At 34.7% G+C, this 16,932-nt stretch overlaps 1 protein-coding gene across 6 annotated transcripts in view; it reads left to right on the forward strand.

Moving 5' to 3' along the window:
- The window catches only part of CNOT4 (CCR4-NOT transcription complex subunit 4), a 127,894-nt gene that overhangs the window by 56,377 nt on the left and 54,585 nt on the right, over positions 1 to 16,932 (forward strand). For all 6 annotated transcript variants that reach the window (XM_081146623.1, XM_081146619.1, XM_081146621.1 and 3 more), the window contains exon 3: positions 10,932 to 11,129. In XM_081146623.1, coding sequence (XP_081002749.1) covers positions 10,932 to 11,129 — 198 coding nt within the window. The remainder of the gene's footprint in view (positions 1 to 10,931; positions 11,130 to 16,932) is intronic.

Raw genomic sequence — 16,932 nt, forward strand, 5'->3', positions numbered from 1 at the left:
CACAGTTCTTGAGTCCTTCTAGGCTGATAATTCTATCTCCATTGTACACTTAAGGAGATATGCCTTTGAAGAAACTTGTCCGTAGACATCAACTAGTGGGTAATAGGTTTGAGATTCAAATATGTCTTTTGAGTCTTTTCTAACTCTTTTAAAAAATCTATGGTTCTTAATGTTTTCTGGGTTTTGTTGTTTTAATAAGCAGGTGCAGCAGTTATAGAGTATAGTGAATGACCTATTAGGGTGAGTAGGGTGCGTTTCTATTTTGAAGGACTTTATTTGTGAACTTAGTGCTTCATGCAATTATTTTTTTGCCTTCTCCTTAATGCCTATATGATTTAAACCTTTTTTTCTATTTACCCATTTGAAAGAGCTCTTATGTTTATTACTAACAGATTTTGAGAAAGCAGAAATGTGTTTTAGATACCTAGATTATTTTTAAAATTTTTATTTTTCAATTTCCTTACCAGAGGAATTTTATTTCAGAGAGCAGTACATTGTCTAGTTTTTTAAAAAGTATAATGGGCATGTAATGCACATTACATGAATGAAAAACAGATCTACTTAAGTGTTAATATTAGTTTTTATATATATAGTACATATAACATGAAATAGGTATTTATAATGTATATTTAATGCATATAACTATTTTTTTATATAGTTAATATACTTTAAGAATGTGAATGGAAAGGTAAATGAAAATCTTAACATTTGCTTTGGTTAAAATCTATAATAAATTTGTGGTAATGGGTTTTTGAAACATTCCGTCATACTTTAAAAATTGGTTCCTGGTCATTTCATAAGAAGATAATGATATTGAACTGTTTTATTGAAAGTGGTAACTTTCCAGATAGCCCAAGACTCTAAGGCTTCTGAATGTGATTGACTTCATGAAGTTTATCTCTCTCTCTCTCACCTTTGTAGTGTTATGAAGTAGAGTCTTAATAAAAAGACCAATTGTTCAATTGACAAAAATTAGTTATTTGGGGAAATCGTAAAGATATTCATTTCGTTTTTAAGGGATTACCTAGAATCACCTCAAATCCTTTAAAAGTGGAGGAAAAAAAATACAAAAAAAATTAGAGATTAAAACAAAACTAACTTCAGCAAAGCTGCTTATCAATAAGTGGTGCCTTTCTGGGAGGACCAGAAAGCGTGAGGAATATGAAAGACAGAAGGCCATTGGGATCAATCTCAATAAAGAAGCATTAGCTTGTCCTAGCTAGTTTGGCTTAGTGGTTAGAGCATCGGCCCACGGACTGAAGGGTTCCGGGTTTGATTCCCGCCAAGGGCACATACCTCGGTTGCAGGCTACAGCCCCTGAGCCACGTGCAGGAGGCAACCAATCAATGTGTCTCTCTCTCTCCCTTCCACTGTCTCTGAAAAGCAATGGAAAAATATCCTCGGCCCAGCTGGGTGTGGCTCAGCGGTTGAGCGTCGACCTAGGATCCGAGCAATCAGGGTTCGATTCCCGGTCCGGGCACATGCCCGGGTTGCAGGCTGCAGCCAATCAATGACTCTCTCATCATTGATGTTTCTCTCTCTCTCTCTCTCTCCCTCTCCTTTCCTCTCTCTGAAATCAATAAAGATATATTTAAAAAATATATATATATATCCTCGGGTGAGGATTTAAAAAAAAAAAGGAAGCATTAGCTCAAAAAACATACTCAGGAGAAACTGCTGAAAAAAAAGTAAAGAATAATGACTCTTCAAGGTCCTAGGAAAAATATCAGTGTAGTTGTTTGAGCATGGCATTGGAGCAGCATATGGGTACAGCCCAACTTTTATACCACATAGCAGGGACAGATGCTCTCTACCTGGAACATTGATTATAAATTTAGGTCAGAGCCTTAAGGTGGATAGAAATACCCGGGAGGAACTTGGACCACCTGTGCTCAGAAGATGAACTGACATACCCTGCCCAGCAATTTCTCCTCTCTATAGTTATAAGAGAGCATCTTGCACTAAACAGAAATAGCATTTATAAACTGGTTGACAGATTTCTTATATGTAAACATGTATAGCAAACAATCAGCAGATGTTTTAGGAAAACCAAATTATTAAAGAGAAGCACAAAAATCAGTTAAGTGGAAGAACTTAACAGGAATAAGCAAACAGAAAAAAACTTTAAAAGGTGTCATTGGTACTTCTCAAAGAGGTAAGAGAGAATGACATATTCATGTAGAAAGAACATTTTTTAAAAAGAGCATATTAGAGATCTTGAAAATGAACAGTTTTATAGATGGACTGAAGAACAGGATGTACACATTTCAAGAGCAAATTAGTGCAAAAAGACAATGGAGATAGAATATTTGAGAGAAGACATAGCTTTATTTGAGGATCAATCTAAGAGGTCAAATACCAAATAAGTTTGTGTTCTAGAAAGAGACCATAATGATACAGAAGGAAAATTGTCGTCAAAAATATGATTGAAGAATATTCCTAGGACTAAAAGACATTTTTCCAGATTAAGAAGTTCCATCAAGTGCCAGGCACAAACTTTTTTATTTTTAAATATCAGAATATTGAAGATAAACTCTACAAGCTTCCAAAGTTAAAAAAAGGTCACATATAAAAGATTAGGAATCAGAATTATTTCAGACTTCTCAAAAGCAAAATTTAAAGCTAAAAGACACTTCTGAAGGAAAGTTATTTTTATCTTAGAACTCCATATCTGCTCAGTTGTTAATTAAGTGTGTGAAAAAGGTACACAAAAAGATATTTTCAGACCTGAAAGGTCTCAAATTTTTTTTTTACCTTTCATGCACTCTCTCTGGGGAATCTGCTGGAGGATATGTCCCACCAACGTGAAGGGATGAAGAAGAGAGAACAGTATACATGGGATAAAGGAAAGAGGTGATCAGACACAGGAGAGAAGCAATGGGATTTTTGGAATAATGGGAAAAGATGACAGCTGTGCCCAAGATAAAGAATACTTGGTGTTTTAAAAAAGAAATGCCTTGTGAGACCATTTCAGCCAGTGGAGGGCATTTGATGGTTGAATTAGTAATAAACACATGGAAATATAATCAGACAACACAGACTCTCTCATCATTGATGTTTCTATCTCTGCCTCCCTCTCCCTTCCTCTCTCTGAAATCAATAAAGATATATTTGAAAAAACAATTATACAGAATAGGAAAAGTATTCACATTATACAGTGGCTCAGATAAGGGGTAGGGTTTGAGATTTTTTTCCATACAGATATCCTATTGTTATAGCATTATTTGTAGAAAAGATATCTCTTCACTATTGAGTGGTTTTAGACTCTTTCTTGAAAACCAGTTGCCCGTAAATGTGTACATCTATTTCTAGAGTCTGTATTCATCCTCTGACAATTATATCTATCCTTATGTCAATACCATACTGTCTTGATTACTCTAAGTCTTCAAATCTGGTATAGTAAATCTTTCAACTTTGTTATTCTCTTTAGAATTTCTTTTGGGTATCTAAGTCCTTAGCATTTCCCCCTAAGTTTTTAAAATAAGTTTGTCATTTTATACAAAAAGTCTACTGGATTTTTATTGAGGTTGCATTGAATGAACAGAACAATGTGAGGGTAAATGACATCTTAAAAATATTGATTTATCTAGTTCATGGGTAAGGTTTATTATTTTATTATCCCAAGTTTTAAAGATTTTTAAAACAATGTTTTTTAGTTTTTGGTGTATAGCATATTTTGTTATATTTATTTGTTACTATTTTATATTTTGTGAGCTGTACGTATTGTTTTTAAAATTTCGTTTTCCAATTGTTGATTGCTATTAATGCACAGCAGTTGATTTTTGTTAAGTAGATGCCTTAGCACTTTTTACATAGATGATCGTGTCTTCTGTGAATAAAGACAATTTTACTTCTTTCTTTCCAACGTGCATGCTTTTTAAGTATTTTTCTTGCCTTATTGCATTGGGTAACCCTCCAGTATAACATTGGATAAAAGTGGTAAGGACAGATGTCCTTGTTTGTTTGTTCCCAGTCTTAGTGGGAAGATGTTGAGTGTTTCACTATTAAGTATGTTGCTGCCAATGAGTTTTTTTTATATGTGGTCTTTATAATGTTGAGGAAGTTTTCTTATGTTCCTTGCTTACTGAGAGTTTTTATCATGAGAGGGTGTTGCATTTTGTCAAATGTCTGTTCTATTGAGATGATCCTGTGTTTTCTCCATTCTGTTAAAGCAGTGATCATTTAGGTTGATTTAAAAAAAATTTTTGTTGTTTTAAATTTCATTTTTAAATTATAGTTTACATTTAATATTATTTTATATTAGTTTCAGGTGTACAGCATAGTGGTTAGTCAATCATATACTTTACAAAGTGTTCCCTCTGATATTTTCAGTACCCACCTGGCATCATACATAATTCTTACAATATTATTGACTATATTCCCTATGCTGTACTTTATATCCCTGTGACTATTTTGTAAGTTGATTGATTTTTGAATCAACCTTTCCTTTCAAGAATAAACCCCATTTGATCATGATATATTATCCTTTTTATTTTTATTTTACTAATATTTTTAGGACAATTTTTGTGTCTGTGTCATGAGGGGTATTTGTGGTTTTCTTTTATATTGTTTTTAGATTTGGTATCAGTAATATTGGCTTCGTAAAATGAGTTAGGAATGTTTTCTCATTCTCTGTCTTCTGAAAGAGTTTACTTGTGATTGATACCACTTTTTAAATTTCCTCTCCATATTCATCGTTAACATGGATTCTATCTGGGTTTCTTCGTTGATGAGCTGCCTGCAGAAACTTACTATCAAGGGATTCCTCTCTAACTCTTTCTGAAATTCTGTATTGACTAGCTCCCTCTTTGTGTTATTTTGCCACATAAATTTAAGTTGCCTCAGTCTCTGAAAATTTTGATCACTGTCCCCTCAGCTCAGTGTGACTATTGGACCCAGTGCCAGGATCCAGTACGTGCCAGAAGAGCAGAAAGCTGTGACACTCATGGTTTTCATCTATCTTACTTCTTTGTTTCTCAAAGTTCACAGACCTGCTGTTCATTGCTCATTATTTAGTGTCTGAAAAACATGTGTTTTATATATTTTGTCTAGTTTTCTAGTTGTTTATTCTGGTAGGCCTAGTCTGTCACAGCTGGAAGTGGAAGTGGATAATAAACATTTGAACTTTATAATAATGTAATCGTGAGTGTTGACCTAACAGAACAAAGATGGAAGGTTAGAAAATGGTCTTGGGATGTATTGTTAGGCTGGCTGAAAGAAAAATCTTCATCTTGCATATTGTGATATCTAAAACTGAAAAATCAAGAAGTAATAATATAAGCATGTTATTTAATGATAAGATAGTAAATGACAAAACAGTCATCTAAAAGAGTCAACAGGAATGTTTGTAGGGAGAGACAACTGGTATGGGGAAGGAAGGAAATGAGGGACTGCTCTTTTTCCTAATAAACCTTATAGAAATGTTTGACTAGGAAAGTATATAAGAAAAATATTAATGAAAACAGGGAAAAAAGATATAGTAGGCAAATGGAAATAGAAGAAAGAAGGTATAGTATTCATAATCAAATTCAAGATCAAACATATTTTAAAAGGGCAAAGAGGACTTTTTCTTACTGATAAAAGGTCCCTCAAGTCATGAAACTATTTAGTTAACAGCAGAGCTTCGAAGTATATTGGGCTGATATCAATTCCAGAAGAAACTGCATTCATATTCATAATGGAGAGACTTCTTAACTTGTATATTTTAGACATTGACAGATGAAGTAGACAACTGAAAGGAAATGGAAAATTTGAATTACACAGTTAACAAGCATATGTATGTTTTTGTGTGCACACAGTTTGTATAAACAAATTTGTACGAAACTTTAAAATACAAGTACATTGGGCACTAAAATTGACTGTTAGGCCACAATAGAAATATTAACCAATTCTATAATTAGAACTCACTTGTATAATTTCTTTTTCTTTATCCTGCTAAGGGTTTATAGGGCTTTTTGAATCTGTGGATTGGTGAGTTTCATTAGTTCTTTAAAAAAATACACTATTATCTCTTCAGATACTGCCTTTATTCTATTTCCTGTCTTTCTGGGACTCTAAATATTTTTCTGATCTTTTCACTGTTTTCCATGTTTCTTAATTTTTTTTTTCTGTAATTTTTTTTTTTCTGTATCTTCTTTTTTTCTTAATGCATGGATGGATGGTTTCTTCTGATCTGTCCTCTCGTGTTTGCATTTTTTTTTAAGGTCCAGTCTGCTGCTAAATATATCAGCTGAGTTTTTAAATTTTGCCTTTGTGTTTTCCATTTCTAGAAGTAGTGTTTGTTCTTTCTTCATAGTTGATAGGTAATTTTTAAATAGATTTTTATGCCCTGAAGATATTTTTAAGTTTGTTATATATTTGTTTAAACATATAAGCATTGTTTAAAAATCTTCTTCCAATAATTCTAGTAGCTGGTCTATGAGGGATATTTCTGCTGGTGGTTGTTCATGTTATTTTCTTTCTTTATGTGTTTGGTTACCTATGCCTGCTTCTTGGTTGTTGTCATTGAATTATTTCTGGGTTCTCCAAGGCCCAGAGTGGATTTGCCATCCTCTAGAGAGGCTTTTGATTTCTGCTGGGTCCTAGATGCATTGGCATTAGGGATGTTTCAAGCATAAAAGTCTTGGGTGGGGAACGTCCAGAGTGTGGGCCGGGTAAGGCCTGCAAGCCGTATAAGGCCCATGAAATCATTTGGTCTGGCCCTGCCAAGACCTCACCAAAGAGAAGCTGTTCCAGTCATCACTTTAGGGTGAGTTAATTGAATGTTTGACCAAATACAGAAGGCAAATTTTTAAGTTGATAGTTTTGTATGGCCTGTGAATGATGTTATAAATATCCAAATGGCCCTTGGCAGAGAAAAGACTCCCCACCCCCGGTTTTAGACCAAGCATAAAGGTATTTTGGTCTCTGAGGTGCAAATCTTTCCTAGGGTGGGTTTAGGTTTTGAATGCTGTCCCTCCTCCCCCATTTGTCCCTCTCTTCCTATATGTTGTTACTCAGACTTTTCACTTTTCTCTCTAGATTTTGACTTTTATCTAAAAATTGGCTTGGAACTTCTCTATTGTAGATCATTATTGTTTTTAAGATGTTGGTCTGAAGTTTTTTATAGTGTTTTTCATTGTCTTTAGGAAGAGGAAAAGTTAGAGCTGTGACTGTATTAGAAACAAAGAACAAAAATAAATGAACTTATTTCCAGAAAAAGAATATGGTAATAGTGGAAAATGAGGATTAAGCAGAATTTAGTGAAATAGAAGAAAAGTAGTATTTCAATGAAAGTTAAAGCTGCTTCTCTGAAAAGACCAATAAAATAATTGAACTCTGCATTAAGTCTGAGTAGAAAGAGAAGACACATGTAAATACATTAGGACTAAAAGTGGGAACATCCTACACATATGAAAGAAATTAAGTGATTACACTAGAGACTATAAACCATCTTAATTAATAGTTTGGCAGTTTATCACCAAATTAACACTATTAAAAATATTTTACACATTAATAATGCTTCTTCACAGGCACCCTATGAAGCATTAGTTTGATATATAACACACAGTAGGACCTTTAAGGAAAAATTTTCTGCTTCTGATTTTTCATTTGGTGCTATATTCCTAGAAAATAAAGTTTAACATATGTGTTTCAGTCAAAAAGTAGACCAGATGTACTTTTCTTTATATTTATTTTTAGTACTACCGTTAATAGCTTTGTGTGTCACACTCTTTTTCTGTAGTTATTCAAATTATGCTTCATCTTCATCTTTAGTCTACTTCCCTTCTTTGTCTCATTGTGTCAGCTTATTAATTTTCCATCATTGGGTTCATAGAATAGGTATTTATGGTGGCCTGTGGGGAGGAGGAAGTGTCATGGAATACATAATTGTCCAACTTTTTATGAAAGCTTTAGGCAAGTTAAACACAATAAGATTTTGTATATTTGCCTTTTCTGTTTGGAACAAATGAGCACATTTTATATTGTCTAAAAAAATTTGTTTAATTCCTCCTATTAGCAGAAATGTAGTATCACAAATATGTTAAGATTAAAAAGTTAGTATTATAACTTCCTGTAAGTTGTTGGAATAGAGATATTTGGAGGGTAAATCATAGCAAACTAATTTGTCTTGTTTTTTATATTGTGTGGCAGTTATTTTCTACCAAAGTTGACTTTGAAGACTGATGGAATTATATTTCCATAGAAAAAACCTTACATGAACTAGAAGAAAGAGTAGGATAACCAGTGTTGCATAAGTAAATACACTTGATGAGAGTTGATATTGCAACTTAACTTTTGGTACTTACCAGCCTCCATTTTTTGTGTGTATTTATGCATTTTTTGCTTTTACGTTATTTTGCCTCATCTTTTATCAGGATTTTACACTGTCCAGATGATGTTAGCAAAGGAAAAAAACCTTTGAGTTCTTGTCAACTCCTTCATATTTACAGAAGAATTCAGGTCTCAGAAAAGTTACTCAGTGTTTCTCAGACTAGCTCTGATGAAGAACCAGAATTGAAACTGTATTCCCCCCCCCCACTTCCCGTGCCCCAAGTCTGTTGAGGACCAATACAAGGCCCTATTATGCATGCCTAGCTCCCAGTTTGTGTCATGTGATTTACCACCTAAGTTCAGTAACAACCACACTGATAAACATCTTATTCTATGTAGTCCACTGATGACGTACATGAATTTGTGGCAGTCTGAAGTTGTTATAAATGTTTTCAAATGCTTATTCTCAACTTTTGTATTTTGCTTATCATAGATTGGTAAAATGCAGCGCATGGACCACGCTTTGAAGTGGAAGTAGGAGCAATCCATGTGTTTGACCCATTCAGGGAGAGGATTGTCCCCACTATAGATGTTAGTGCAGAGCAACGGCTTTCAAATTAATTTTGTGGTAAACATTCCAAAAAGAGCTAGCCAGAAATCTTGTGGTAAAAACAGCTTTTCCATGTGCAAATGAAAAGTTTAAGTGATCTTATGGAAAGGTATTTTAATTGCTTTGTATGTAGTTCATTTTTATACTTGTGCCTTTATAGCTCCAAATAGTTTCATGGGATTAAAATCATTTGGGCAGATAGATTATGATTTGAAAGAATAATAATATAGGCACAGGAAGGTGAATGGAAGAGAGAGGGAGAAAACATAAATGGAGGAAGGTTACGTAATTGATTGAAGGATTGGACTTACTGGAATAGATCTTTAACCATTTGGTTCCCTAATCTAAAATGCCAGAAGATTTTGAAATCTTTCTTTTTTTCTTTTTTTTTTTTAAAGAAAATTAGAAGCACTAAAAATCAATTCTAGAGAGTAGCTTGGTGTTCATTTGGCATATATTTATTGAGCTTCTAAAATGTGTGATACATTATATTTGAAAGTTCTTAGGTCAGTTACTGAGTTGGCTGTTATATATGCTTCTCACCCAAAAGTAAGTTGGAGTATGCCAAATAGGACTAAGTAGCTCAAAGATTCAGATTTTTAATATGGGAATCTGATGGTATGGTTGCTTATATCCTGCAGAACCACCAGTATACCTGAATATTTAAGAACAGGGTTTTTGGAGACCTTAAGATATTATTAGTAGAAATTGAACATAGAGGGAAATCTTACTTTCTCAATTGCCTTCATTATTAATGTGTGATCACACATTTGAGCATTTAAAAAAAATTTTTGTTTTGACGTATATATGAAAAGGTGAAAGTAACGTTATGTTAAAAGGCATAGCAGGGTTTCAGACTTTTGGATATTTCGTCTACTCTTGTTCCCACTGTTTTTCTTGATGGCATCATTTGAGTTTTTCCCCACTCCTGTATTCTGATAGGCACAATTTCCCAACCAATTGTGGTTCCCACTTTGGGGATCTCTTTATATCCAGTTTTAGATATTGTATTTAGCGTGTCCATCTTCTATTTATTATTAACTATTTTTATTAGTAGTAATTGACTTATTGAATGCTAATATGTAGGACACAGTCTTAATCACTTTACAGATGTATTCTTTTTAAACTCACAGAAATCCTCTCAATAAAGTACTGTGACTCCCATTTAACAGAAGAGAAAACTAAGGCAGATAGGTCATATAACTTAGCTAAGGTGTCTGAGAGAGCAAAGATTGAGCCAAGATTCAAAGCCAGGCAATGTAAGTCCATGGCTCTTATTCAGGCCTTGTAGCCTGGGCATTAGCAGTAGGAATAAAATCAATACTGTAAGAGTGAAAAAAGAAAAAATTACAATAGTATAATTGCTAATATTTATTGAGGATTACTATGTGCCAATCATAATAATAATTGCTTTATGAGTGTTATTGTATCTTTAGACCAGCCTTTATGATTATTTTCATTTTACTTGTGAGGGTACTGAGGCATAGAATTTGATTAACTTGCCTAAGACCACATGGCTAGTAAGTGTTGAAACTAAATTGAAACTCCTGAGCCATTTTCGATGTATTGTATTCATTTCCCCTTCTTTGTTTCTCTTTGACTGGGAGTGTGTTGAAAGACAAGTACTTCATTAATCTTCTGGCATATAGTAGGGTTTCATTAAATATTTATTGATTGTAATACATAAGCCCATATTTAAATGAGAAAACTTATATTTTTGGCCTCTAACACAGCATCTTAGAATTTTAATTTTCCTGTTAACTATGTGGTAGGCACTGTAGGGATCCCAATATTGTTTGTTTTTAAAAAAATTTTAGAACCTTTGGTGGTGGTTTAAGATTTAGCACTAAAAGTAGTCTGTGCTAACCTCTAAAAAACAGTATTTTAAAAACTATTTTATTTAACGTTTAACTTTTATTAAATAAAAATATTTTAAGTAATTAAAAGATTCAGAAAAGGGGAGCTGTAACAAATAACCACATACCCATCATCCAGAATTTAGTAATTGTTATTTGTATAGTTTTCTATTTCTTTAACGCTAACTTCTGTGTTTGCTTTATGCTTAAAGCCATATCCAGAAGACCCAGCAGTTTATAAACCACTCTCCCAGGAAGAACTGCAGAGGATAAAGAATGAGAAAAAACAGAAACAAAATGAGAGAAAACAGAAAATATCAGAAAATCGCAAACATTTGGCAAGTGTGCGTGTTGTACAAAAAAACCTCGTCTTTGTCGTAGGTCTGTCTCAGCGCCTAGCAGATCCAGAGGTAAGTCCTCTTCTGTTTCCTTTCTCAACTTGACATTTTTTTCTTTTTGCTTCTCTTATTTGGAAATAAGAACTTACCCTGCCCAGCTGCAGGATTCTACTGAAACTTAGCACTAAGAAACCAATAGCCACTTGTTATCTTAGGCAGATGTTTTCATCTTCCTTGGTCTCATTTTCTTCAGTTGTAAAACTAGGCAGTTGTACTAGACTTCTAAAGTCTCCTTTGGTGCTAATAATCTGAAACTTGGATAATAGTTCTATTTTACTATTAAGACTAACGTGTGACATGCCTGCTTTCTTTCTGTAGCTATATAAGGACCAACAGTGGAGATGCAGTTATATGAAGCCGCTAGAGATCTGTATTCTTTTAAATTCTGCCCCAGTAGTAGTTCTTATTTATAGACAGTGATAGAACTGTTGTTGTGCTGTGTCATCATTCTTTACTCATTCATTTCAAGCCAGTTTTCAGGAAAGAGGGAGAATTTGATGAAAGGAAATAATGGACCAGGTTCTTTGTCATTTGGGGGCAGGGGAAATCTTAACCCTTTTGTTTAGTACTTCTTTTCTCGCCTTCCGCCACCAGCCTTATTAGGGTAATGTCTAACTCATAACTTTAGCCTTGATGCCTTTGAATGCACATCTGCTAATTTTTAGTTTCTGATATACCAGGAGATGCTGACTAGATTAATGGGAAGGCAGACAGAAGCTGATTGACAGCCAGTGTTTACTTCAGTAGGAGAGAGCTGGATTTTGGGGGTCTGCCTAAAGTACCCAATGAAAAGGTTTTGAAGTAATGCTCATCATGGTACAAATGAGAGGGAGGATTGTAGTGAATATGCTTAGGAAGGTGGGAATCATCAGAATTGGCTAATTAAGTTAAAGGCCCCAGAAAGAGGAAATTTAAGGAGTCTAAGCTTTGATTTTATAAAATTCAATTTAGAGAGAATAATAAATGTTTATTGATGATGAGTCTATGATGTATTGAGGAGGAGAAAGTCAGGGAGATTTTACTAAGAAGGTTCTATCATTGACAATAAATATGGTGGCAGCTCAAGAATTACTAGGACCTAGGTCCAGGGATGCTGGCGTTAGTGGGGTACATGATTTTCAGAAGACCAGGTTCTTTCCAAAGCCAAAAGGATGTGTCTAGAATTCATATAGGAAAAGACTTCTTCAGTTAGATGTTAAGGGGAGAGCTCATTTTAGACCTATGCTTCATCCTCAGCAGCCAATTCTTCCTTTCTCTAAGCTAGTACTTAACTCCTCTGGTAGGCACAATGCCACTTCACCGTTGACCATTTCCTTGAATACCACCACAACTTTTCATCAACCCTCCTTTCTCTCTCAGCTCTGCCTTTTTTCTTAACCAGAGGGCACTTGCCACTGTAAGTTTTTTATTTACCTGCCTCTGTTTACTCCTACTGATCTTATTGATTAGAATCCACTTTTGCATTTCTGAAATTGCTACTACAGTAAACTAATGGAAGTTTTATCTTGATTTGAGAACTCTTAGATGTGAATGTACTTGATTTTCTAAATCCATCCTGGATCTGGTCATCTGTAGAACTGGAGGGAGGTATATGGAGCAGCACGTGAAGGTTGGGTAAAATTAAGCCATAGTCTCAATCTGAAGTTTGGATTATAGGTTTTCTACCTCTCCTTTAGAATCTGTGATTTGTTTTTATTTACAGTATTCTCCCCTTATCATCTGTGGGGGATTTGTTCCAAGACTCCCAGGGGATATCTGAAATTGAGGATAGTACCAAACCCTTCATACAGGGTAGAGCAAAAGTAGGTTTACAGTTGTGAGTACATGAAACAGCTTATTCTTGTATTATTATTTATTAATCATTGTATTATTTTCCATACAAACAACGGTAAACCTACTTTTGCCCCAGCCTGTATACTATGTTTTTTTATATACGTACATACCTATGATAAGCTTTAATTTATAAATTAGGCGCAGTAAGAAATTAACAATAATAACCAATAATAAAATAGAACAGTTATAAATAGAACAGACAGTTTACTATAATAAATGTTATGTGAATGTGGTCTCTCTCTCAAAATATCTTATTGTACTGTACTTATCCTTCTTGAGATGATGTGAAATGATGAAATACCTGTGATGAGATGAAGTGAGGTGAATGATGCAGGCATTGCCACCAGGCGTTAGGCTACTATTGACCTTCTGATGGTACATCAGAAGGAGGATCATCTGCTTCGGGTGATCCTGGATCATTGAATCTTGATGATGTCGATGGTTGGTTGTTAGAAGCAATCGATGTCAGTAGTTGGGGAAATTTAATATTTAGGACCACAGTTTACCGTGGGTAAGTGAAACTGCGGATAAGGGAGGACTTACAGAGATATCTTTTTTCCACTAATAAACATGACTCCAGTATGATTAATCTGAAGAACTATTATACGGAAAGAAATTAATCTAGGTGGTGACCAGAGAGAACACTTTATTAGGAGTCTCAATGTACCTGAAAATTATTCTACTAGTTTTATACTTTTGAAATAAGTGTTGCTTGGTAAGAGAACAATGAATTTTCTTTTTCTTGAAAGCCTCGGAGGATCAGAGACCAGTGTTTTATTTATTAGATACTATCACTTCTAAATAATAATATCTTAAAAAATTCTCTTACTTTGTCTATACAAGCTTTTCAGTTTGGAAAACTTAAAGTTGACTTCATAAGAAAACTCAGTGTTTCAGATTATTAGTATAGCTTTCAAATTTGAAGATCCCTGTTATTTACTTATCTTTGGATGATTAATAAAATAGGAGAGTTTAGGAAAATTTAAAACTTATTTTGAAAATTTTTATACATCAGAAAACTTCATACCAAGATTGACTGTCAAATGTATCATTTATTGATCAATAGAATAAACTACCTTAGAAAATACGGTAATTAAAGGTAATGATCACCTTCTAAGTTGTAAAATTTTAGATTTGGAACCTAATTCATTCACTCTGTAAATGAACTCTTGAATACTTACCATGTGTTGGATACTTCGATATTGGAAATAAAGTAGTCTCGCAAGCCAATCACAAGTCTCATCCCTTAACAAGCTTACAGATTGCTGGGGAAGACAGAATTTAAGAACTCTTAAGTGTACTGAACATTTATAAACAGGGAACTACAGGGCCCTTTGGGAACATGTAACAGTGGGGAACTTATGTGTAGAGATCCACAAAAAGCCTCCCTGAGGAAAGGATGATTAAGAATTACTTGGGCTTAGCCAGGCAGCAAATATGGACAAGGGAGTACCAGGTGTGTGGTGGCTTGAGAGCAAATTGTTTGAGGAACTAAAAGACTTTGAAGACACAACCATTTTATTTACAAACTAGAAACCGAGGCATGGGGAAGTTAAGTCACTTGCCTATGATCACATAGCTTTTCATAGCAGAGCCAGGACTAGAAAAAAGCCCCAACCACACCCCCCACACCCCTCATGCACCCTGTCTTAAATCTCCTATTCCAGTGTATTTTACACTGATGATTGGTCTGTTGCTCATCCATTTATGCATTCATCCATCATCCATTCATTCATCCTTCCATCTACTTACCAAGTGTTTGATTTTCTGTCATGTTCCTGAACTCTTGACTGTGGTCCCAAAGAAGACATTTTATGCATTAGGCATGCTATTGGACATTTATAATTCTGTCACATGGCCTTTTATATTCTATGCTTAAATTATAAGAATTTTTCTTGCCTGGGCAGGCCATTTCTTATCAGCCTTAGGCCATTTGCTGATACATTGAGGCCCACAGTTCAGTTTTTCAGTAAGCATTTATTGAGTACCTTAAGTGTTCTAGGCACTCTGTAAGACACTTAGCATACACCAGTAAGAAGGTCGTCTCTGCTTATTTACAAAAGTAACAGTACACTATGAGAAGTCCTGGATGCTGTGGAGGCATAAGAGATAGCACTTGACCTTCAGGGAGGAGATATGTCCCCCTATTTTATCTTTGGGTTAAAGTGCTTCTGGCACAGGAACGATACAGATGCTTCTGGATGAGAAAGAGCTCGGTCTGCAAGTGATTTGTTTGGCTGGAAGAGTGCAGTGGTGAGAGGTGAGGCTGGTGAGGTAAGTGATAATGGATTATGAAGGGCTTTCTGACCATGCTAAGGAGTTGGCAATTTATCCTCAAGGCAGTGGGAAACTGGTGTATGTTCTTAGGAACAGAGTGACGTGGCTAGATTTGTACTTTGAAAATAGTATTCTGGCTGCAGTGTGACATGTCAGTGTAATTATATACATATTTTACTTTGTTATGAGGGTGCTATACCCAAATATTGGCCAGAAATTTTCCATGAGTCAGTGGTCTTCAACCTTATCAGACATAGTACGCACTTTTTAAAAACTAATATTTTATATTTTGACTTTCACAAAATGACTTTTTGATAATATAATCTGTCTGCATACATAATTTGCAAAAAAACATAAAGGAGAAATAAAAGGCAAGTGATTATAAAAAGACTATTTCTAATTATAAATTCTTGGGTACTGCTACTCTCGAATATTGCTACTTAGGGTTTGGCCTCTGGACCGGCAGCATCAGTATCACCTGGCAGTTTATTATGCAAGCTCAGGCCCTGCCTCAGAACTGCTGCATCTAAATTTGCATTTTAGCTGGATCTAAAAATGACTTGTATGTGTATTCAAGCTTGGGAAGTACTATTTTTCAGTACATAATAAAATTGTAAGATACTTGCATCTATTTGGAGAATTACTGTGGATGTGGCAACTACAAATGCAGATTGTTACAGGTGTATGTATTGGCAACTCAGGTACCATGCAATGTCAGTGACAGTTTTCTGAAACATCTCTTAGTAAAATTCCAAACAGAGCATTTATACTCTTAATTACATATTATTTGCTTCCCTGTAAATTCAAAATATGTCAAAATTGTGGGGAACTACTTTGTGTTTATATATAATATGGAATTTGTTTCTAGGTTCACTTAATTATAAACAGTCTTCTCATTTACGTGAATGTCTTGTAGGTTATTTTGTAAGTTGTGTAGGACAATTCTTTGTTGTGTAGGGCTAGTCCAAGCATTCTAAGCCATCCTGGTTCCCATCCACTGACCAACGGTAGTGTCTCCCAGTCACTTTGACAATGTCCCCCAATAAAAGCTCCCACAAATTTCCAAAATGCCACCTTGTATGCTGCCTTTATTGAGAACTACTCCCATAAACTCAGATGTGATATGAGATGCTGATGCAGCACAAACTGTGACCAGCCATTACCCTTTGAAGCAGGTATTTTGGCTGTGAGGCCTTTTGCTGAGTTGGTATGCATCCATCTGGAATATTGAATGAAGTTCTACCCTCCACCTGCCAGAACACTTTTCAAAATATACTCCTCCTTCCCCTCAACCCTGAGACTTTGCTGTGAACAACCCAAGGGTCATCACCTTCACCACTATTATTATCGTATTCTTCAGGGAATTTGGTGGAAAAAAGTGTAACCACTTCAACCTTCTAATTCATTACAATCGGCTGTAGAAAACATGACAACCCTATACTGATAGGAATCTAAAATAAAATATGGTAAAAGTAAGTAAAGTTGACCCTTGAACAATGTAGGGGTTAGGAATGACGCAAAAATCTACATATAACTTTTGACACTCCCAAAACTTAACTACGAATAGCCTACTGTTGATTATAGATTAACATATATTTTATATGTTTTATGTATTATGTACTGTATTCTTACAATGAGGTAAGCTACAGAAAAGATGTTATTAAGAAAATCTTAAGGAAGAGAAAATAAATTTACAGTACTGTAC

The sequence above is a fragment of the Miniopterus schreibersii genome (genome assembly GCF_964146895.1).
Source record: "Miniopterus schreibersii genome assembly, chromosome: 9".
Taxonomy (NCBI): Eukaryota; Metazoa; Chordata; class Mammalia; order Chiroptera; family Miniopteridae; genus Miniopterus; species Miniopterus schreibersii.